This window comes from Pangasianodon hypophthalmus, chromosome 5, assembly GCF_027358585.1.
Source record: "Pangasianodon hypophthalmus isolate fPanHyp1 chromosome 5, fPanHyp1.pri, whole genome shotgun sequence".
In the NCBI taxonomy this organism is placed as follows: domain Eukaryota; kingdom Metazoa; phylum Chordata; class Actinopteri; order Siluriformes; family Pangasiidae; genus Pangasianodon; species Pangasianodon hypophthalmus.
Window position 1 is genome coordinate 29,628,574 of NC_069714.1, and position 25,775 is coordinate 29,654,348.

General features: G+C 36.9%; 1 protein-coding gene across 5 annotated transcripts in view; it reads left to right on the top strand.

The window, feature by feature from the left end:
- The first annotated feature begins 2,623 nt into the window (after window positions 1-2,623).
- Window positions 2,624-25,775, top strand: part of stat1b (signal transducer and activator of transcription 1b) — a 28,764-nt gene continuing 5,612 nt past the window's right edge. For 2 of the 5 annotated variants that reach the window (XM_034304439.2, XM_034304438.2), the window contains exons 1-18: window positions 2,624-2,783; window positions 6,687-6,814; window positions 13,330-13,474; window positions 13,591-13,686; window positions 14,134-14,223; window positions 14,969-15,047; window positions 15,524-15,618; window positions 17,224-17,375; window positions 17,740-17,898; window positions 18,006-18,098; window positions 19,265-19,324; window positions 19,436-19,465; window positions 19,578-19,668; window positions 19,810-19,851; window positions 22,306-22,389; window positions 22,573-22,671; window positions 22,770-22,905; window positions 24,163-24,218. In XM_034304439.2, the coding sequence (XP_034160330.1) occupies window positions 6,687-6,814; window positions 13,330-13,474; window positions 13,591-13,686; window positions 14,134-14,223; window positions 14,969-15,047; window positions 15,524-15,618; window positions 17,224-17,375; window positions 17,740-17,898; window positions 18,006-18,098; window positions 19,265-19,324; window positions 19,436-19,465; window positions 19,578-19,668; window positions 19,810-19,851; window positions 22,306-22,389; window positions 22,573-22,671; window positions 22,770-22,905; window positions 24,163-24,218 (1,635 nt within the window). In that variant the 5' untranslated portion in view covers window positions 2,624-2,783. The remainder of the gene's footprint in view (window positions 2,784-6,686; window positions 6,815-13,329; window positions 13,475-13,590; window positions 13,687-14,133; window positions 14,224-14,968; window positions 15,048-15,523; window positions 15,619-17,223; window positions 17,376-17,739; window positions 17,899-18,005; window positions 18,099-19,264; window positions 19,325-19,435; window positions 19,466-19,577; window positions 19,669-19,809; window positions 19,852-22,305; window positions 22,390-22,572; window positions 22,672-22,769; window positions 22,906-24,162; window positions 24,219-25,775) is intronic. The other 3 variants (XM_053234321.1, XM_053234323.1, XM_053234322.1) reach the window with 3 other exon arrangements.

Consider the following 25,775-nt stretch of genomic DNA (forward strand, 5'->3'; position numbering starts at 1 on the left):
AAAGGAATTGGAAAGAAGGAAAAATGTTGTTAAAATTGCAGATCTTCCTGTCTATGCTGCTTCCTACCTCTAGGGAAGAGTGTAACATGTAAGCTTTTGTAATATGTAACTTTTTTTTTTTTTTTTGAAAATGTTAGGAGTGAAATATTCTGAAGCTCTACATGTTCATATGATGTGTACATATCATCTGTCAATCATTGACAGTAATGCACTGGCTGAGGGCGTGACCCTTTCTTTCTTTTCTTTCAAGAACCCTACCAGGAAACACTGGAAAACACTAGACAAAAACCCCAGATGTCAAAATTTCAGCCTGGGGGGTGAACAAAAACAGAACGTTTTTTTTATTTGTACCTGTCTGCAATATATTTTAACAAATTTAGATGGTTCAGTGATATAGTGTATTATATTCTCTATAGATATATAACCCAGCCACAGGGAGTGCACTCTCAGTGCCAGTCCCAAGCCCGGATAAAAAGGGAGGGTTGTGTCAGGAAGGGCTTGTGCCAAATCAAACATGCGGACCAGTGATCCGCTGAGGTGACCGCTAACGCGAGCAACCGAAAGAACAACAACAAACTAGTAGACCAGTAGACAAACTGAGAGACAAACTGCAACCCTGACCAGGCGGTTACTAAGGATGAAGGAATTAACCACTTTCTTTGCTACAATGTATTCTTCAGTTGGTGCATTAATGGTGGGCACCACATGATGAACAAATACATCGATCACATGAAAAACAGCTGATGTGCTTTGGTCTTTGAGATACATCGTCACACCAGACCCCACACTGTCATCCATCGTAACATGCTAGCTACCCAGCTTAGCATTATCATGCTAACTTACTATCAACTCGACAGTCAAATCTATCCTATTTTGGTTTCATTTGCATACAAAATGAACATAATTCAAAATGTTCTCCAGACTAAGAAAATTATATAAATTAGATAAATTTCTTCACAGCTATTTTATTTCTTCACTTGGCTCGAATAACTAAGACCATACTCAGGACCGATTCTGGGCTCTTTTGTCGGTTAGGTTCATAACGCCAGGTTTGCTTTCACGTAGAAGGATTCCTTTTGAACCATTCCTTCTGGGATTTCACTTTTGTCCATGCAGGTTTGCAAAATGGCTAGCACTCCGTTCCATTCATCTGTTTATTACCTTTTTGCTTTATTATTTTCCTTTTGTCCCAACACTGAAGAACAGCACTTTTTAAATGCATGGCATGCCATCCTGTAGGAAAACCTGCAAACAAGGAGCTGTGTGTGTTTTTTGTGATGTTTATACAAAGCTGAACTGTTTGTTCCAGTCCTATGAATGTGTGATTTTATCGTCTTAGGTCTGTACTGATACACAATAGTGAACCTTTTGCTTTGCTGCTATAGCTCTTCCAGTCTTTCTCAATGAAACTTAATACTTCTGACAAAGTTTGTTTTTAAATGCATCAACCGTTGAAATTCCACTCACGTAAACGCTGCACATATATCAATAAGGTGTTCTTTTTCCTCAGCTGACCAAAGCCACTATTTCCTCTCTGAAACTTGCAACAGGAAGTTGAACCAACCAATTAATTGGTATGCAGCATTTCAGTTGAAATGAGACATAGGTTTTTTTCCCAGATGTTTCCAAACTTCCTTTAACCACCACCCCTGCCTCCTTTTTTTTTGGCGGTTGTCACACTTCAATCATTTAAAGTTTTATGTGTTAATTTCCAGGAAATAGTAAGTTTGTGTGCACAACATAAATGTGACATATGATTGTGGGCTTATTAGTTTTGTATCAGATGTAATTTTCTTACATGTGTGTGTTCAGTTTTTTTATTTGAGGGCATAAAGTTATAGATGTGTGTAGGTGGGTGTATTCATCAGATACTCCACCGTTTTCAAGAGAGCCAAGAATCAGTTCTCTTGATCCCTCACGGGCTCAAAAAAAAGCTTTCACACTCCACCAAACATACCAGACTCCTGAAAAAAAGAAAAACCTCAACCTTTTTTTGCAGGCAGGAAAGGGATGCTACTGAGCATGTGCAGAGTGAGAGTGAGCGTCACCACTGTAGGTTGTTGCTGCTCAGAGCAATCTATAGTGTTACAGCTGACCCCACTCTCCCCTACTACTATACATTCAGGTCAAATTGACTTATTGCATTAAAATAATTCTCAACAAAAATCAAAGGTTCTTTTAAAGTCTGCAGCTCAATGTGTAGAAATGTTTTCTCTCCTCACTTTAACACCCCAACCTGTTCAATTTGAACCTCCATCCACCACCTTTTGTTATACAGTCTTTATGTTTTCAATCATAACTTTTCTTTGCAAAGCATCTTTATGCAAAACAGCAAGTGCAGTGAAATGCTTGGAATTTCAGTCTTATTTGTCTGAATTCCCATCTGGTCTGACTGCATTTCCCCCCATCCTAAGTTTCTATTCAGTAATGAGTTGCGTTTTGTAAACCTGGTGGAGGGAGGAAGCACACTGCCCAGAACAGCCAGCAGGGGAGGGGCGGGGCTAACACATGCGCATTCGCTGATGATTGGCTGTCGCCTGGAGGTAGCGCGAAGCACAGTAATCTCGCGTTTTGATTGGCTGAGATATCCTTCAGTCAGCTGGGTCAGTGTCCGGGGTTTCACGTCCCAGGTTTAAGAAGTGTGGAGATAATAAACCCTCTGCACAATCGTGCTGAAACCCAGACAGCTGGCGAGCTTCTGTACTGTAAGAACCTGAACCAATCATATTTTCACATTCTACAGAAGTTTCCTTATTGGATCAAATCCCAACGTGCTTTAAAAGGTAAGTTCTTTTATAATAGTACGACAACGTGACCTGGTTATGAAATGTTAAAATGAATAACTGCAAGTTTTTGCCATTCCTAGATCTCCATTTTTATTATTATTTTGCCTTTAGATCACTTAGCTATATATTTAATAGTTTAATATATTAAATAGCTATTTATGTGTCTAAACGTCATTATTATTGTTATTATTATTATTATTGTTGTTGTTGTTCTGTATTTGTTGTTGGTATTATTTTAAAAGGTTGTAAAAGTACATACATTATTTGATATTATATTATCTACTATTATTTATAATTTTTTTTTAAAAGAGAAGTAAAAGTTCAGACAATCTGAGTCATTTTTTGGGTCATTTCCATTAAAGGGTACATGATTTGCACCCAGCTCTAGGATAAGCTGCTAGAGGCGTTAAAAAACAGAGAAAATGGACAAAAATTGACTTGCGGCAGATTTATTTACTTGTTTGTTTACCTGCCACACTAAAGTATGTTACAGCTCACTGTCGGTTTTTAACTTCATCCGCAGTTCTTATCATCAGAGTGGCACGCAGAAAGGATTAGAGGACTTCACTTTCTATTCTCTCTCTTTTTTAAAAAATAATCTGTGTACACTGTATTTGTGGAGTAAACACTTGATGCAACATTAAAGTTTATTACCAAAAAAGCTAAAGTATTTCGTAAAGTTATTGTTGCATTGTTTTATTAATCTGCTTTTTCTCTTGTATATCAGATCAACATTCACGGCCACATTTAGCTCAAGCCTGATTAAGGCTGTTATGACATAAACCCTGGAATGTTTAGGAGAAAGTGTACTTCAGTGAAATCATAGCGTCTGTCTGTGTGAGAATTCACACAAAGACAATATTATTAGATATACTTCAGGCACGTCCTGCCTATTAGTTTTTTTAACTAGGCTATTTATTTGTTTCATAGTTGCCTGGAAGACATGTAGGTTCAACGACAAAATGTAATCAAGTTCAAAATGTAAATGCTTCTGAATCTAACTAGTTAAACACAAACTAACTAAAACACAAATCAATGTGAGAATGTGAGAAGTTACAGCTACACACCTTTACCTGAGGCACCAACGATCTCTGCTACTTCAATTCAATTCAATCCTATTTTTATTGTTATTATGCACATACAGTTGTGTACAGTATAATGAAATGCGGTTTCCCTAGCCTCAGGTGTAAACATTAACAAGTGTTAATACAAATAACATGACAAGAGAACATTAGATGAGTTGTAGTATTAGACAGGACACTGAACACAGTACACGGAAGGGATGGGGAGAAAAACAAACACATAAAGAAAAACTACAACAAGGAATGCAGTATTAAAATAGTCGATGGTTAGTAATAGGTATTGATGGTGCTGGTGTCTGTAAAGTGCAGAATTAAAGACTAAAGTGCTAAATGTAAACGAATTAGAAAGTTGAGCTAACAGTGCAGATAGATAACAGGCAGATCAAATATTGAATTAAATAGTGTGTGTGATAGATAGACAGTGTGTGTTTGGTGGGAGCAGCTTGACTGCACAAGGGAAAAAGCTATTCTTTAGTCTTGGGTTTGTATGCTCTAGAATTGCTTTCCAGATACTAGGAGGTCGAACACGCTGTAGCTGGGGTGAGTGAGGTGTGAGACGATGCCGAATGATTTCTTCAGACGTTTTGCTGTAGGTGTCTCGCACTAGAGGCAGAGCAGCTCCAGTGATGAGCTGCTCGCTTTACTGCAGGACCTTGCGGTCAGTGACAGTAGAGCTGCCACACCAGCACATGATGCAACTACACCTTTTTTTTTTTGGAAGTCTTCATAGAACATGGAGGTTCTGTTGGGTTTTTCTTGTAAGATGAGAAGTATGGATAGACCACATGACGTCTTCTGTGATATACACTCCTAGGAATTTGAAACCGTTTGCCAGACGACAGGAGGGTGAAGAGTGTGTGAGAGGGGTGCGTGGGATCATCCACAATGCTGGTGGCTTTGCGGATGCGGCGTGTGGTGTAAATGTCTGTGATGGAGGGAAGAGTGACCCCGATGATCTTCTCAGCTGTCCTCACTATCCGCTGCAGGGTCTCGCGATCCGAGACAAACCAGGCAGTGATGCAGCTGCTCAGGATGCTCTCGATAGTCCCTCTGTAGAACATGTTGAGGATCGGGGGTGGGAGATGAGCTTTCCTCAGTCTTCACAGAAAGTACAGGCACTGCTGGGCTTTCTTTGTTATGGAGCTGGTGTTGAGGGACCAGGTGAGGTCTTCCACCAGGTGAACATCAAGAAATTTGGTGCTCTTGATGATCTCCATGGAGGAGCCACCGATGTTCAGTGGAGAGTGGTCTCTCTGTGCTCTTCTGAAGTCAACAACTGTCTCTTTAGTTTTGTCCACATTCAGAGACAGGTTGTTGGCTCTGCACCAGTCCGTTAGCCGCTGCACGTCCTCTCTGTATGCTGACTCGTCGTTCTTGCTGATGAGACCCACCACAATCGTGTCATCAGCGAACTTGATGATGTGGTTCGAGCTGTGCATTGCTACACAGTTGTGAGTTAGCAGAGTGAACAGCAGTGGACTGAGCACACAGCCCTGTGGGGCCCCAGTGCTCAGTGTGGTGGTGTTGGAGATGCTGTTCCCGATCCGGACTGACTGAGGTCTCCCAGTCAGGAAGTCCAGGATCCAGTTGCAGAGGGAGGTGTTCAGGCCTAGCAGGTTCAGCTTTCCAGTCAGGTGCTGAGGAATGATTGTGTTGAATGCTGAACTGAGGTCTTTGAACAGCATTCGAACATATGTGTCTTTTTTGTCCAGGTGGGTGAGGGCCAGATGGAGGGTGGCGGTCATGGCGTCATCCGTAGAGCAGAAACACAAAAACACATCCTCATTCTTGTTCACTAGGTCAGGGACTAAGAGTACCATTGTGAACGTTTTTGAGGTCACGCTTATGAGGAAAAGCATGCTTAAAGACCGGTATGATAATTTTGGTGTCTGAATCGGTTCCGTTTGAAACTACACCTTCTTTTAATGCTGTGTGACACTTCAGATCCAGCACATTAGCCCAAACACTTTAAAAATAATTATATAGTAGTTTATAATTATTAGTTTGTAGTTTGTAATTATATAATAGTTTTCCCGTGTGATCACCTCAGCACGATCTTTTTTTCTCCTCTGTTTTCACGTCACACCATTTTCCTGTCAGCTCACTAATTCACACATAATTCACCTTCTCTGTAATTTGTCTCTAGATTTTGAGCTTTTCAGTTGCTATTACACTGCTAACTATGTTTACTGGGATAGAACTGAGTCAAAATAACTTCCACTTCTGCTTTTCTTTCACCGTTTAGTAGTCATTTCATGGTTCGAGCTCTCTGTGCACTGTACACTTTATGAAGTATTGTGAGTGTCACTACAAATGAGTTGTGTTGGGAACTCGCTTTGCACATTACAGGTGATCAAGCATGGGACTGGGCAGCACACAGGAGTGTTTACTTACCTGGTGGACTAGCTAATAAATTTGTTTTGTCCATCAGGGTGTTATTGTAGAATATTTGGTTTAGATTAGTATTAGTACTTCTGCAATAAGGGAAAAAGAGTCATCCGTGAGTTGACAAAGAAACACTGTAAAAGTGAATGTAGCCTTACCAGTTCTCAATGTAATCATAATCCTCATTGTCAAGTGATGAATTCAGTTAGAAAGTCAATACCCTCTGGAATTTTCTATTATTTTGCTCATTATACACAGCCCCATTGTGTGCTGTCCCAACATGTGATGGATGATCTTTAGTCTAATACAAACTAAATTATGTAATATGTAAATAACGTGCGTTAGAGAAAAAAGGTTTAGTTAAAAAGGAAAACGGAGCTGTTCTTCGTTCCTCGTCACGTGTATTTATACTGATTATTTAATCTGTTGGTAGATGGCACTTTGGTACCAGCTACAACAGCTGGACTCAAGATACCTGGAGCAAATCGACCAGCTCTACGATGATACGTTCCCCATGGAGATTCGTCAGTACCTCAGCCAATGGATTGAAAGCATTGACTGGTGAGATATGACACGTTACACTTTTAAACCCAGCCCTTAATCTGCTAAAGATCTTTCAGCTCACATGATAATATCATCTTACACAGTTTGCATTCAGAATAATATTCAGAAGAACATTGTGTGCTGAGGTAGAACACTATAGACATATTAAAATGCTATCATTACAAGTAACAATTCTTGGTTAAACCTGTTTCTCTTGCTTGCTCAGATGTTTGCCCACATCTCTGGGTAATTGACCTTTCTTTCCTGAAGGAAAATAACATGTGATATTTAAATTTAGTGTTATTATTCTGAATCAGACCTATTAAGCCACATGAAACATGAAACAAGGATATAACCACACCCTTAGTATAAAATGTGAAGAAAAAAAACCTCTATGGATAATGTGGATGAAGTATTCATGGGTTTTTTTTATTCATTCATATAAATGGAAAAAATGCAACCAATAACATCTAGATCACTAAATAAATGTAAGGCTTTGTGTAAAGGCTTTAGTTCAATTGTACACAGTATAAAGGAAGTATTGTGTACACAATATAAAATAATACAATAACAGTGCATTGATTTGGCTCTCTGGGCTTTACTTTATTTTACGTTCCTCACTAAACTCTCTCTAAACTTTACTATCATCACCACACTCTCTTTGATCTTTACTATCATCACCACACTCTCACTAATCTTTACTATCATCACCACAATCTCTCTGAACTTTACTATCATCACCACACTCTCTCTAATGTTTACTATCATCAACACACTCTCTCTAAACTTTACTATCATCACCACACTCTCTCTAAACTTTACTATCATCACCACAATCTCAATAATCTTTACTATCATCACCACACTCTCTCTAAACTTTACTATCATCACCACACTGTCTCTAAACTTTACTATCATCACCACAATCTCAATAATCTTTACTATCATCACCACACTCTCACTAATCTTTACTATCATCACCACAATCTCTCTAAACTTTACTATCATCACCACACTCTCTCTAAACTTTACTATCATCACCACACTCTCTCTAATCTTTACTATCATCACCACACTCTCTCTAAACTTTACTATCATCACCACACTGTCTCTAAACTTTACTATCATCACCACACTCTCTCTAAACTTTACTTTACTATCATCACCACACTCTCTCTAATCTTTACTCTCATCACCACACTCTCACTAAACTTTACTATCATCACCACACTCTCTCTAAACTTTACTATCATCGCCACACTCTCTCTTAACTTTATTTTACTCTCATCACCACACTCTCTCTAAACTTTACTCTCATCACCACACTCTCTCTAAACTTTACTATCATCACCACACTGTCTCTAAACTTTACTATCATCACCACACTCTCACTAATCTTTACTCTCATCACCACACTCTCTCTAAACTTTACTCTCATCACCACACTCTCTCTAATCTTTACTATCATCACCACACTCTCTCTAAACTTTACTATCATCACCACACTGTCTCTAAACTTTACTATCATCACCACAATCTCAATAATCTTTACTATCATCACCACACTCTCACTAATCTTTACTATCATCACCACAATCTCTCTAAACTTTACTATCATCACCACAATCTCAATAATCTTTACTATCATCACCACACTCTCTCTAAACTTTACTATCATCACCACACTGTCTCTAAACTTTACTATCATCACCACAATCTCAATAATCTTTACTATCATCACCACACTCTCACTAATCTTTACTATCATCACCACAATCTCTCTAAACTTTACTATCATCACCACACTCTCTCTAAACTTTACTATCATCACCACACTCTCACTAAACTTTACTATCATCACCACACTCTCACTAATCTTTACTATCATCACCACACTGTCTCTAAACTTTACTATCATCACCACACTCTCTCTAATCTTTACTATCATCACCACACTCTCTTTGATCTTTACTATCATCACCACACTCTCACTAATCTTTACTATCATCACCACACTGTCTCTAAACTTTACTATCATCACCACACTCTCTCTAATCTTTACTATCATCACCACACTCTCTCTAAACTTTACTATCATCACCACACTCTCACTAATCTTTACTATCATCACCACACTCTCTCTAATCTTTACTATCATCACACTCTCTCTATACTTTACTATCATCACCACACTGTCTCTAAACTTTACTATCATCACCACACTCTCACTAATCTTTACTATCATCACCACACTCTCTCTAATCTTTACTATCATCATCACACTCTCTCTAAACTTTACTATCATCACCACACTGTCTCTAAACTTTACTATCATCACCACACTGTCTCTAAACTTTACTATCATCACCACACTCTCACTAAACTTTACTCTCATCACCACACTCTCTCTAAACTTTACTATCATCACCACACTGTCTCTAAACTTTACTCTCATCACCACACTCTCTCTAAACTTTACTTTACTATCATCACCACACTCTCTCTAAACTTTACTATCATCACCACACTCTCTCTAATCTTTACTCTCATCACCACACTCTCACTAAACTTTACTATCATCACCACACTCTCTCTAAACTTTACTATCATCGCCACACTCTCTCTTAACTTTATTTTACTCTCATCACCACACTCTCTCTAAACTTTACTCTCATCACCACACTCTCTCTAAACTTTACTATCATCACCACACTGTCTCTAAACTTTACTATCATCACCACACTCTCACTAATCTTTACTCTCATCACCACACTCTCTCTAAACTTTACTCTCATCACCACACTCTCTCTAATCTTTACTCTCATCACCACACTCTCTCTGAGCTTTACTTTACTCTCATCACCACACTCTCTCTAAACTTTACTTTACTATCATCACCACACTCTCACTAATCTTTACTATCATCACCACAATCTCTCTGAACTTTACTATCATCACCACACTCTCTCTAATGTTTACTATCATCAACACACTCTCTCTAAACTTTACTATCATCACCACACTCTCTCTAAACTTTACTTTCATCACCACAATCTCAATAATCTTTACTATCATCACCACACTCTCTCTAAACTTTACTATCATCACCACACTGTCTCTAAACTTTACTATCATCACCACAATCTCAATAATCTTTACTATCATCACCACACTCTCACTAATCTTTACTATCATCACCACAATCTCTCTAAACTTTACTATCATCACCACACTCTCTCTAAACTTTACTATCATCACCACACTCTCTCTAAACTTTACTATCATCACCACACTCTCTCTAATCTTTACTATCATCACCACACTCTCTCTAAACTTTACTATCATCACCACACTGTCTCTAAACTTTACTATCATCACCACACTCTCTCTAAACTTTACTTTACTATCATCACCACACTCTCTCTAAACTTTACTATCATCACCACACTCTCTCTAAACTTTACTATCATCACCACACTGTCTCTAAACTTTACTATCATCACCACACTCTCTCTAAACTTTACTTTACTATCATCACCACACTGTCTCTAAACTTTACTATCATCACCACAATCTCTCTAAACTTTACTATCATCACCACACTCTCTCTAAACTTTACTATCATCACCACACTCTCTCTAAACTTTACTATCATCACCACACTCTCTCTAAACTTTACTATCATCACCACACTCTCTCTAAACTTTACTCTCATCACCACACTCTCTCTAAACTTCACTATCATCACCACACTCTCAATAAACTTTACTTTACTATCATCACCACACTCTCTCTAAACTTTACTATCATCACCACACTCTCTCTAAACTTCACTATCATCACCACACTCTCAATAAACTTTACTTTACTATCATCACCACAATCTCTCTAAACTTTACTATCATCACCACACTCTCTCTAAACTTTACTATCATCACCACAATCTCAATAAACTTTACTATCATCACCACACTCTCAATAAACTTTACTCTCATCACCACACTCTCTCTAAACTTTACTATCATCACCACACTCTCACTAATCTTTACTATCATCACCACACTCTCTCTAAACTTTACTATCATCACCACACTGTCTCTAAACTTTACTATCATCACCACACTCTCACTAATCTTTACTATCATCACCACACTCTCTCTAAACTTTACTATCATCACCACACTCTCTCTAAACTTTACTATCATCACCACACTCTCTCTAAACTTTACTATCATCACCACACTCTCTCTAAACTTTACTGTCATCACCACACTGTCTCTAAACTTTACTATCATCACCACACTCTCACTAAACTTTACTATCATCACCACACTCTCTCTAAACTTTACTACCATCACCACACTGTCTCTAAACTTTACTATCATCACCACACTCTCTCTAAACTTTACTCTCATCACCACACTCTCTCTAAACTTCACTATCATCACCACACTCTCAATAAACTTTACTTTACTATCATCACCACACTCTCTCTAAACTTCACTATCATCACCACAATCTCTCTAAACTTTACTATCATCACCACACTCTCTCTAAACTTTACTATCATCACCACAATCTCAATAAACTTTACTATCATCACCACACTCTCAATAAACTTTACTCTCATCACCACACTCTCTCTAAACTTTACTATCATCACCACACTCTCACTAATCTTTACTATCATCACCACACTCTCTCTAAACTTTACTATCATCACCACACTGTCTCTAAACTTTACTATCATCACCACACTCTCACTAATCTTTACTATCATCACCACACTCTCTCTAAACTTTACTATCATCACCACACTCTCTCTAAACTTTACTGTCATCACCACACTGTCTCTAAACTTTACTATACTATCATCACCACACTCTCTCTAAACTTTACTATCATCACCACACTCTCACTAAACTTTACTATCATCACCACACTCTCACTAATCTTTACTATCATCACCACACTGTCTCTAAACTTTACTATCATCACCACACTCTCTCTAATCTTTACTATCATCACCACACTCTCTCTAAACTTTACTATCATCACCACACTCTCACTAATCTTTACTATCATCACCACACTGTCTCTAAACTTTACTATCATCACCACACTCTCTCTAATCTTTACTATCATCACCACACTCTCTCTAAACTTTACTATCATCACCACACTCTCACTAATCTTTACTATCATCACCACACTCTCTCTAATCTTTACTATCATCACACTCTCTCTATACTTTACTATCATCACCACACTGTCTCTAAACTTTACTATCATCACCACACTCTCACTAATCTTTACTATCATCACCACACTCTCTCTAATCTTTACTATCATCATCACACTCTCTCTAAACTTTACTATCATCACCACACTGTCTCTAAACTTTACTATCATCACCACACTGTCTCTAAACTTTACTATCATCACCACACTCTCACTAAACTTTACTCTCATCACCACACTCTCTCTAAACTTTACTATCATCACCACACTGTCTCTAAACTTTACTCTCATCACCACACTCTCTCTAAACTTTACTTTACTATCATCACCACACTCTCTCTAAACTTTACTATCATCACCACACTCTCTCTAATCTTTACTCTCATCACCACACTCTCACTAAACTTTACTATCATCACCACACTCTCTCTAAACTTTACTATCATCGCCACACTCTCTCTTAACTTTATTTTACTCTCATCACCACACTCTCTCTAAACTTTACTCTCATCACCACACTCTCTCTAAACTTTACTATCATCACCACACTGTCTCTAAACTTTACTATCATCACCACACTCTCACTAATCTTTACTCTCATCACCACACTCTCTCTAAACTTTACTCTCATCACCACACTCTCTCTAATCTTTACTCTCATCACCACACTCTCTCTGAGCTTTACTTTACTCTCATCACCACACTCTCTCTAAACTTTACTTTACTATCATCACCACACTCTCTCTAAACTTTACTACATTTACATTTATGGCATTTGGCAGACGCCCTTGTCCAGAGCGACTTACAATAGTGCTTTGAAGTCTATCAAAAATACATTCTGATACTGGATCACTAGGTCACAAACTAGGAATACCATCAATCCAAAACTCTGTTGGGAGGTAATAGACAAGAAACTCTCTCTAAGCTTTATTTTACTATCACCACACTCTCTGTAAACTTTACTTTAAAAGTAACTATTAATCGCCACACTCTCTCTAAGCTTTATTTTACTATCACCACACTCTCTGTAAACTTTACTTTAAAAGTAATTATTAATCGCCACACTCTCTCTAAGCTTTATTTTACTATCATCGCCACACTCTCTCTAAGCTTTACTTTACTATCATCACTAAACTCTCTCTAAACTTTACTTTACTATCATCACTAAACTCTCTCTAAACTTTACTTTACTATCATCACTACACTCTCTCTATATATACCCATATATATGAATGAGATTGACCATGGCCATGCATCTTGATTATAATTGTCATTACTATCATCTGCCATAGGGACGCTGTGGCCCTTGATGAGTCCCTAGCGAGGCTGCGTTTCCACGACCTTCTGAGTAAGCTGGATGAGCTTTACAGTCGCCTGAATCCAAGCAACAACTTCCTCCTTCAGCACAACATCCGCAAAATACAGCGCAACCTACAGGTGCAGATAAACAAAACCCATCCGCTCCATAACTAAAGACTTCATCTGGCATCCTCGGTGTCCATCTGCTTAGGAATAACTATACAAACAACAAAGTGTCTTTATCTTTCTTTTAGGAACACTTTCAGGAAAATCCAATGTACATGGCTATGATTATATCCAACTTCCTGAATGAGGAAAGGAGAATTCTAGAGACAGCCCTCAGAACACAGGTATAATAAGTGCCATTTATTGTACTTGGTTTTATCTTTAGTGATCTAATGTTTCATTAACTTTTATGACGGATGGGAGATGTTGGATCTGTGAAGGTGGTGCATAATGTTAGGCAGGAACGTGGTCACAATTGCCTAATTATTTACTCAGGAGTGGGAGTATTTCAACCACTATATAGCGTAGGTGGAGCTAACTTAGAGTTTGAGGAAATTTGGCTTTATTCCTGCACATGAAAAAACTGCATTTCTGCTCTAAAAAAAAGGGAAAAAGAAAACCAATTTTTCCAACCCAATTCCAATTACTTTTTCTTTGCACAAAATTGGTAAGAATTCCAACAAACAATGGAAATTTAATTAATAAAAATTTTTCCAATGAAAAAAAAAAGACCAACTCTCAACCACACCCATCACCTTCACCCAAACCAACCATGTTGTCCTTTTGGCTAGGAAAATACGGGCTCATCCCAGGGCAATGTTGTAATGGAGAAGCAGAAGCAGCTGGACAGCCAGGTGAACGAGCTGAAGAAGAGAGTGCAGGTAAAACAGGACTGAAAATATAACCTGATTTTAATTATTAAATATCACTATACACAAATATACACTGCAAAAAAATGACAGCAAGGGAAATTATCTTGAGTATAGTCAGATTTGTGTAGTATTTCCTATAATAAGATTACAGTTAACCAAATATAAGATTATGAAACCTATTTCTAGACATTTTTACTCATTTCAATTTCACATTTTCTTGTTCTATTGGCAGGAATTTTGCTTCTTTCTACAAACAAATGTTTAAAATTAGAAAAAAAAAGATCTGCCAATAGAACAAGTCTATTTCAAGCTTGAAATTAGTAAAAAAAAATGTCTAGAAATAGGTTTTAGTAATATTAGATTTGGTTTGTGGTAAACTTGTAAGAGGAAATACTAGATAAATTTGATTGTATTCAAGATATTTTCACTTGATATCAATAAGATACAATTTTTTTTCTTCCCATCTTTGTATGTATATATGTATATATATATATATATATATATATACAAAGATGGGAAGAAAAACTGAAATACTGTGTACTGTATGTTATAAAATGCAGGGCTGAGTCTTATATTGTATGTAGACTTTCCTGATTTTCCTTTGTCTCTCAGTACTGAATAAATTTAATAACTTTAATATTATCAGAGAGCATTTCCGAATTCCAGATTCTACCGAGTTTTCCTGCATTTCTGCTTCTGACCTCAGATTGTAATGGAGCTATCTAAAATGTAGCTTTAATATGTGTGTAATTAGGAAGCAGAACAGGACATTCAGGTTCTGGAGGATCTACAAGACGAGCATGACTTCAAGAGGAAAACTTTACAGAACAGAAGTAAGAAATTAACGTGTTTTTGTAGTAAAATGGTTTCCAGATAAAGTGTATAAAAAGGGCTATGTATGAAATATTTATGTATATAAAGCAGTGGTTCTCAAAGTGGGGTTCATGAAGTAAAGCCAAGGGGTCTGTGATTTTTTTTTTTCTTCTTACAGTGGTGGAAATCACAACCCAGATTATGAAAGTTATTATATTTAGGGCTCCAAGCACCAGAGACAACTCTGACCTAATGTCTGTGGAAAGTTGAGGACTAGAAAGCTCTATGGCGCCAAACAATGTTATTTGAAAAATGTAAATAATGTTCATTAAAAAAACATACTAAAGGGGTCTGTGGAATTTATTTTACAGTTAAAGGAGGCCCAGGTTTGAGATCTACTGATATAAAGGATTTGATACTAATTGGCAGAACAAGTGAATCTAAATGTATTTGGATGTAGCAGTCATGTGACGTGATGTATACTTTGTGTTTTCAGTGGAGATTGAAGCAAATACACAAATAACCAAAGAGATTCAGCTGGAGGAGTTGAAGATCAGAGAAATGTTCCTTAAGCTGAACAAAATGAAAGAGGTAGGCCAATGCTAAAATGTTTCAGAGCAAAATCTGCCAGAGGTACAGCTCGTCCAATGCCAGGTATCTTGGGTTAGGGCACTGAGGCTATCATATGGTAAATGGAAGTTTCAGACTAGAGCTGAGAGCCATATCCAATGCCCATCCTATCTCATGTTCCTGTACCAACTGTTTCAAACCTTTTAATCATGTCATCTGCTAACAAAACCTATAAATGAATGAGAGATTAGATGATGAATGAAGCTATGAAAAGCAGATGCTTTCATCTCTACTGTTATAGCGTTGCCTTTATCCCTGACTCTAGTGGCAGGCAGCTCTATTATTCAGTGCGATTTGCAAACAGTCTCTCAATGATACCATATTTTCCGGCGAGGGTAATGACGCAGTTGATTTGTTGGTTCTTTGTTGGTATCCAGGATGCACTGAGGCACATTCATGTTGATGCATCCCAGATCACCTCTGAATGTACTGTAGTTTGAGTGACTGGATCACAATGTTCTTCAAAACGCATTTGATCCCATTCACACCTGTACTTAGTGCTGTCCATTTAAAACCCGATCAATCAAGACACATGTTAACGGCAGGTGTGAATGGGGCCTGAGGCGTGTTGCAGGTTCTCTGGTTAAAGTGCACTGAGGGTTGGTTAGGTTGTACCTCTTCAGGAAAGCAGAGTATTCCTGCCCCACTTGGCAGCTGCCACTCCCAGGCTTTTCCCTTTCTCTAAGTCTCGGCTCAGCAACAGTCTGCGCTTGGGATTGGGAACTGGAACTCGGCTGTAGTGCCGCTGTAGAATTGTCTTGAATGTGGTCACCTTTCCTGATAAAGCCAGGCTCAGCTCCATCACCGTTACCTCTGCTGACCACATATACAACCTCGGCACTACGCTCAGTCGTACAGTCACCCTTTGCAGCAGGAAGGCGTTCAACCCCAGCTGCCAGTTGCTGCCTTGGTGATGACGATGTTCTTTGTTTGCTCCCTTCCTCCCAACCTCCGAGTGATTGTTCTGCTCCTCCGCCCGGGCCCACTGTAGCATTCTGGGGGCTTCCTGTTGCTGATCATCCTCTCCTGTGATTGTGACTGGCTATTTGGGCAAGCTTAATGCTCAGCACCCAGATCTTGTGAGGCATTCCTGTCATTCTCAGCTTCCCACTGGCTTCGCCTACCCTTTCTTTTTTCCTGGCCTCTGTCTGGTGGATCTCTGAGGAGTTGTTTCATTTGATCCAGCTGGCTGAACCAGTATAACTTCTACACCAAATGGCACTTGCAAGGAAGAGGCTTGACTACAAAGCATAGTTAAAACAATGCACTTGCTCTTTTATTTGTGAACTCATACTTATAGCGCAAACTGTTTAGCCATAGAACTGACCGGATGGCAGTTTGTGCAGGATTGACAAAACCCACCAGGCTTCCTTAGAATGGTGAATACAAACAAACATAAGTTAACCTAAATCAGCTCTCGTGTATGTTGCATACTGGCACAGGCAACTCATGAACATATCTTACTAACAGTATACACAGTATACATTTGTCTAAAATACAAACAACATTAAACACTGATGCTACAGTACACCATTATGTGTGTTTTATGTGTCTGTGCATCTGCAGGCTGTAGTAATGGAGTTACTAAATGCACTAAAATTAGCAGATCTGACCCAGAGCACACTCATATCAGAAAAGGTTCCAGAGTGGAAGCAGAGGCAGCAGATGGCTTGCATTGGTGGTCCTCCAAATGCCTGCCTGGATCAGTTACAGAACTGGTGAGGGTTTTTTTTTAAATCACTTGTGGTAATTTATGAACAGTCATTATTCCATTCACTATACAATATATTACATCTGATATATCTAATATAAACTAGATACCAAGTTATTTTTAAAAGGTTCCAAACTTGGCAATTTCAAACCCAAAAGGACTTACAAGATAGGCAGAACCTCTCTGGCTCTGGCAAACCTTGGATTTGAACTAAAAACCGTTTGTCATTAGCACGGAGCCTTAATAGCTGAGATATCTATCTACTGTCTATCTACTCTTGAAGACAGTTTCCTTCATCTATGTGCATACACGTGACAGTGTGAGTTTTCTACTTTTATAGAGTAAGTAAATCAGTGTAATGTGTTCCTCAGGTTCACCACAGTGGCAGAGTGTTTGCAGCAGATACGTCATCAGCTGAACACACTGCAGGAGCTGGTGCTGAACTTCACCTACGACAACGACCCCATCGCTTTGAACATGAACTCACTGCAGGAGCAGGCGCTGTCGCTCTTCAAAAACCTCCTCATCAAGTACGTCATTTTTGTGGGTTACACAGTCACAGGTGGAATTTGTCTAGGCTTTGTGGTCAGGGTTACATGCTAGTGCAGGATGCAAGTGCTTGTGATGTGTCTTTCAGTTCCATTGTGGTGGAAAGGCAGCCGTGCATGCCCACGCATCCGCAGAGACCCCTGGTGCTGAAGACAGGCGTGCAGTTCACAGTTAAACTCAGGTATGGTAGTAAAACATGAATGAACTCATGCTCAAGAGTGTTTATTTAAGTTTAGGAAGACTCAAATGAATAGTGGAAGAAACAGCAACAATTCAAATCCAGCAAATTGACTCAAATGTATATAGTTAACTCAGCTGACCACAGATTACCCCAAGTGACCATTACAGTTAACTCAAAGGACCACAGATTAACTCAAATAACCACAAATGAACTCAAATAAACACCACAGTTCACTCAAATGAACACCAGACTTAAATTAAACAACCAGAGATTAAATTAACTGAATATCTCAGTTAACTCAAAGGAACAACTCAGTGAATTCAAATGAACACCACAGTTCAAGACACGTCAAGTGGCTTTATTGTCATTTCAACCACATACAGATAGATAGTACACAGTGAAACGAAACAATGAGGAGTAGCAGCTGGGTAGAGAGTATAGAGATTATTTGCAGTATATAATAAATATTTGTAGCAGCAGAAATTGAATAAAGAGATGTGCAAAAATTGCAAAGAGGATAGGGTGATGTTCAGTTGTGTGTGTTTTCAGTCCAACAGTTAATTCAAATGACCATATATTAACTCAAATGAACAGCACGGCTAACTCAAATGACCATATATTAACTCAAATGAACAACACGGCTAACTCAAATGACCATATATTAACTCAAATGAACAGCACGGCTAACTCAATTGACCATATATTAACTCAAATGAACAGCACGGCTAACTCAATTGACCATATATTAACTCAAATGAACAGCACGGCTAACTCAAATGACCATATATTAACTCAAATGAACAGCACGGCTAACTCAAATGACCATATATTAACTCAAATGAACATCACAGCTAGCTAAAATGACCATATAGTCACTCAAATGAACACCATAGTTAATTCAAATGACAATATATTAACTCAAATGATAATATATTAACTCAACCGAACACCACAGTTAATTCAAATGACAATATATGAACTCAAATGATCATATATTAATGCAAATGAACACCACATTTAACTCAAATAACCACAGATGAGCTCAAAAATAAAACTTTCTGCTTTATTGCCAATATATATGTTGTTGGAAAAAAAAATCACACATTTCAACAACAGCAACAGCAGTAATAACAGCTCCTGCAACAAGAATGTGCTTTTCCTCCTAGGCTGCTGGTCAAGCTACCGGAGTTGAACTGCCAGCTAAAAGTCAAAGCCTCTTTCGACAAGTAAGTTCATATGTCATATGTAAATACTAAATTTACCAGTTTTTATTAACTGTAATTTATGTTTTGTATTCTTATATTTTTAATTATTGCTGTAATTTATTTTCTTCTTAGGGATTTAACAGAAAAGAATACAGTCAAGGGGTAAAAACTCTATTTCTAATCAGTGATTTCTAATATTGCACACTGTACTTTTTTTGGTAAGCCCAATGAATAGTGAGTGTTTGCTCATTACGTTCTTCATCTTCTGATGCAGATTTCGTAGGTTCAATATTTTAGGAACCAGCAGTAAAGTCATGAATATGGAGGAATCAAACGGCTGCCTGTCTGCTGAGTTCCGGCACTTGGTACGAGTAACATACAGTTTTACTGATTTATTGGAGTTTTTGTTCTTTTTGGAGTTCAAAATGCAGATGAAGTTGTAATTTTCATGACTATTTTACGTTAACTATCTACATACTAATGTTTCGTTTTTTATTTTCATATAGCAGCTGAAAGAAAAGAAAGCAGCTGGAAGTAGAGCAAATGAGGTTGGAAACTTATACCTACTGTATTCACTGGATATCATCTATAATCAGTTTAATAATAATAATAATAATAATAATAATAATAATAATAATCATAAACTTTTGAGAACATCTTCCATTAGTAAAAATACTAATCTATCCATGTAGTCATTATATCTAGCATCCTATAAGAGTATAGAATATAAGTAATAAGTAATATAAAATTTGTACATTATAATTAATTAATCCATTTATTAAGAAAAGTCTCAAATTTAATTAATTGATTAATTTTACACTTTGCTTATATTTGCTAACATTCTAAACAAAATCAGCGGTTATTAAATAATACTTGAATATAAAAAAAAAAACACATGGGTTCAGTGGCAGTAGTGCGAGCTCACATAATTTTGAGAATTTTTTTTATTTTACAGAGGTGATAAATTTTGTACGTCTCTGTGGGAGAATTTGGTAAACATTTTGTAAGAACAGTGAGAGAATTTAGTGAATGTTACCTAAATTAAATTTTAAAAGGGTGGAAAAAATACAGAGAAACTGCAAAAATAAAAGCATGAGTACTGTGTCAAAATCTTACTCAATTAAAAGTACAAGTCTGGAGCCAAAAAATCAAAAAGTTTACTTGAGTAAATATCAAAAAGTATCTACAATTAAACACACTCAAGTAGATCTTTTAACTGATCAAAAATTAAACAATCCAGATCAACATTTTTTAAAGTTAATTCATACATTTTATTAACCCTTTCATGCATAAATTATTAAAAATATTTTTTTAAAAATTCACAGTCTTTACCTAAAATTGAATATGAATTTTGACTTATATCACTTACATTAAAAAAAATAAACGAATGGTCCATGTGTAGAAATACCATGAGTAAAAAAAAAATTAAAAACAAATTACACCTGAAATTAAAAGAAAATGTGTTTATTTTAAAAAAATGTTCACATTTAGGTCTAAAATATAGCAATATTCTCGATGTAACAGTGTTAGCACTGTTGCATGATATAGCTGATAGGTAATAATAGGAATTAAAAAAAAAAAAAAAATCTATCGTCAAAAAAACAAGTTTAAGAAAAGCTATGGCGTTTATTCGAATTGGCCACATTTAAAAAAAATAATAATAATTAATTTGGTATTTTGTGTAGAAAGTTGTGTAAAGTTATACCAGAGGAATGAAACTGAGAGCAACAGAAATAAACATAATGGTTTCTTTTAAATTACAGTAATGGTCTTGAGTGATTTTGAGGAGATTTAGATCTTATATTGTACTAAAAACAGCCTGAAATTGATTGTCTAGGACAAGCGTGATAAGCGTGGACACTATACACAAAAGAGTTAAACATACAGTTCTGTTCAAAAGTCTTAGGCACATGCAAAGAAATGCTGTAGAGCAAAGATGCCTTCAAAAATAATGAAATTAAATGTTTCTACATTAAAATAAATACTATAAAGAGCAGTAAACAGTAATAAATGAAACAAAGTCAATATTTGGTGTGATGATCCTTCGCTTAAAAAATAAAAACAGTATCTGAGGTGCAGTGTGTGCAGTTTTATAAGGAAATGAGCTGGAAGTGTTACTGAGCATCTTGCAGAAGCAGCCACAGTTCTTCTGGAGACTTTGACTGTCGACTCGCTTCTTATTTCTGCAGCGAAACCCAGCAGCCTTCATTCTGTTTTTATCTGAAAAGTGTCTCTTATGGAATCTGCTGCTTTCTTTACTGACATACAAACATTTTTCTGTAACATTTCATTTTGTGCTGGAAAACTAATGTTTGGAATCAATAATGTAGAAGTCAGAAAATAAACATCTATAACAAAGTTTGTAATTAAAAAATAGGGTGCCAAGACTTTTGCACAGTACTGTATATTTAATTGGTGATCGAGCTTTCGATTCAGGACACGTGTCTGAAGTGTAGACTCGGCAGCGCTGACCAAAAAAATCATTCTGTTGAGCGTGAAGGTGATAATAACTAATAATAACGAATAACTCCGTTGTTTCTGTAGTAAACAGTCCACTGTAAGGATTTCTGAAAATCGTATTACATTGTGTCTGTGTATTTTCGTTATTTTTTCTCGTGAAAAGGGCCAGTTGGCTCAGGTGTTCGCGGTTTCATTTGACATGGATGTGAATTTGATTGGATATCCAACACACAAATGATCAGCGTAGCAGCTAGTGTGTATTTGAAGGTCAAAATGAAAATGTACGGAGTAAAAAGTATCTTTTTTTTTTTTTCTTGAAAATTTACTTGACAAAAGTACAAATCTTCTAAATAGCAAAATAGTGCTTAAGTACAGTAATGCAGCACTATTTTCCACCTGTTTTTTTTTTTTTATAATGTATGTGGCTAATTATTAATGAGTGAGAGCTGAAAGGGTCTGTTTGGATGTAGTTACTTTTCTTTATGTTTATTATAATTACTCGTGTAGGATGATATGAGATATGATTGGGTTTTTTTCCCCAGTCTTCTCTTCTCATCATGGAAGAACTTCATTCCATCAGCTTTGACACTCAACTCAACCAAGGAGATATCTCCATCGATATAACGGTAAAAACTAACCACACACACACACACACACACACACACACACACAATAAATACCACGAGACATAGTTACAAACTATACAGTAGATATCCTAAATCAAGAGGAATCTTGCAGCAGGTTGAGTATTAAGTACACACTCCTGTGTGTGTGTGTGTGTGTGTGTGTGTGTGTGTGTGTGAACACAGACCACTTCACTCCCTGTAGTGGTGATATCTCATGTCGGCCAGCTGCCGAGTGCCTGGGCCTCCATCCTCTGGTTTAACATGGTCTGCACTGACTATCAGGTAAGAGCCATTTTCCAGCAGATGTGTCTCTCCGTCCTCTTTTCACTCTCTCTTACAAAAAAAAAAAAACCTGTATTAAAAAATAACCTCTCTTTCAGAACCTTGGGTTTTTCCTGAACCCTCCGTCGGTGATGTGGGGAGACCTGGCGAAGGTTCTGAGCTGGCAGTTTTCCTCGGTCACTAAGAGAGGCCTTAACTCAGACCAGCTGAGCATGCTGGCGGATAAACTGCTGGGTGAGCCGCGCTCATTTCTGCCCCTCATCTCCTCTAGTTTATGTCTGATTCCACGATTGAGCCGACATGCAGCCCTTGTAACTGTTAAAATGTAAAAAACTTAGTTTTTTTTTTTTTTTAGAATTAATTTTCAACAGCGAATGTATGAAAATATTCATTTAACCATTATTTCATTTTTACAACTTTTCTTTGCTGCCTTTTGCTCTTATTAGAGTTGAGTTTGTTTTAGCATAGAATTAGCAAATACACAAAATGTGGGACAAAGTGGCATTCTGGGACGTTCAAATAATTTACTTAAAATGTATTTTTAATTATTAATTATTTGATGAATAATGATTGATCACAATAATATTGGAAATGAAGAACTTACTTTTCTTCTTTCTGTGATTTTAAAAATTTCATGCCTAAAGATTAAGCTAAATGTTAAGCTATGCGTTTAATCACATATATGGACATAAAACTGTTTTTTTTAGGTAAAATTAAAAGTCATATGACTTATTATGCAGAAATTTCTACAATCAGGATGAGATTTTTAATTTAATTTTTTTTTTAATAATTTATGGTTAATGTTTAATTTTGAGGGAACAAAACTCAAGAAGTAATTTTAATAGGCATGGAGTAAAGGTCATATGATCCACAGCGCTGTTGAATTCTGGATTGTGATTGGTCAGAAGGTGTTGATTAATTTTCTATAACAGCAGCTCTGACAGTAGCGCAGGTTTATATTAATGTGCTCGTTCTAATACATTATTATTTCTATAGTAACAGTTCACTCACAGGGCGCGTACAGCAGACACTTCGGATGTGTAATAACTAACTAACTAACTAACTAACTAACTAACTAACTAACTAAATAAATAAATAAAAACTTTCCAGCTTTACCTCTGACTGTTAACAAGAAAAGAGTCTCCAGTGTCAGTGCTTTGTAAGAGTCAGAGGTAAACCTATGAAGTTTTATTTATTATTAACTTCTTATTATTTATTATTTATTATTAACTTTACAAGCTGTAAAGTTTTCAGGACAGAGGAGTCCAGTAACGACACGCTGCGGGGTTTTTTTTCGAGGTAGGCGAGGGAAAGACTGTTTATAGCTGCTATAACGTAAGTGAGAACAGGAAATAACTCATTTTGTAATCGATGTGCACTTCTGTGTTAGACGAGAAATGCAGCTGTTATGGGGAAATAATCTACAAATCAACCCGAGTGTTTTATTCATTAAACAGAGGATTTTATGTTATATGAATCTCGCGTCTGCAGGTCCCGAGGCTCAAGGAGACCCGAACACTGCTGTCTACTGGAGTAAGTTCATTAAGGTGAGCATTTTACTGCAGTTTATTCACATTACTATAACGCTGTTACAGCCCTGCTTCGAGTCGTCACACCTCGATTTGTTTCACTTCTGTCGTAGTGAAAAGGTTACTGATGAAATGAAACTTATTGAGAACGCTGACAGTGTGGACATGACAGATGAGCGTAGAGATAAAATCTGAAAGCTGAGTGTGGAAAATTTCCGCAGATACTTGAAACCAACAGCACATTTAACGTCAAATTTTTGCAGATGTTCCTTTAATATCGGAAACAATCAAAACATAAATGTTAAAATATTCTTATTAATAAAAATATAATAATAATAATAATAAATGAAACAAATTGTGTTTAAGAGTAATAAATTAAATAAGCTACATATTATTTCTTAATATTACTCTACTCTTTTACTCGACTTACGTCTAATAACTTTCTCTTGTCTCCTACTGTTTTTGTGGGTTTTTCTGTTTTGTTTTTCTTCCACTCTCTGATTGTGTCTTTTTCTGAATGATCATTTCCATTTTTCTGTAACAATCTCCACAAAAACACTTCTTATATATCTTTATCTCACCTTCTCCAGCTCTGTGAAAGATCAGTATTTTTATTTCAGTTTTTTTTAAGAGACACGAGGAATTAACAAGAGCATGATACAAACTTTTGAGCAGACTCAGACCACAGTCACACATACGGATATTTTTGAAAGTGTAGTTTTTTTCCTCTGCTTTTTGGCCTCCTGTCCACAACTAAACAGTGTTTTTGGTCACTTTTAGAAAGCTTTTTGAAAACAAAACACCCTCAAAGGTGGAGCACTGCGAAAAAAAGAAATCTTAACAAGTGAAAATATCTTAAATATAGTCACCTTGAAGTAGTACTTCCTATTATTAGATTACAGTAAACCAAATATATGATTATTAAACTTGTTTCTAGACATTTTAACTCATTTCAGTAGTGACTTGAAATAGTGTCATTCTACTGGCAGATCATTTTTCTATTTTGAAGCATTTAATTCTAGAAATAATGGAAATTATCGTCCAGTAGAATAAGAAAATTGAAATCCTGACACGTCTAAAAGCATCTAAAAAACAGGCTGAATAAGCTTCTATTTGATTTAAAATAATCTCTTATTAGAGAAATTTGTCCATATTGAAGATATTATCACTTGCTAAGATATTTTTACTGCAGTGAGAAACTCCATTTTCACTGTTTTTCGTGAGAATGTGAAAGATGTTTTTGAAAACGCTGACGTTGCCTGCTGCGTGTTTTGGATGTGTTAGGGTGTGTTGTGATTTAATTTTGTCTGTTTTGTTATTACACCCTCGTGCTGTTGAATCTTCTGAGTCTTGTTGACTTTGTATTCGACTCTTAACCTTCCACCTCATCCTCAGTCCACACGTATGAATCTTTGTTCTTTACATTTTTCGTTTATTACCTCATGGCCATGTTGGTGTTTTTCTAGGCCTCAACACACAGCTCTTAATGTTTCTTGAGGTGTTTGGTGTAACGGTTGATGACGTACTATCGCCACCCACTGGACAGTTTGTGTGTTTTAATGAGGACGGGATATT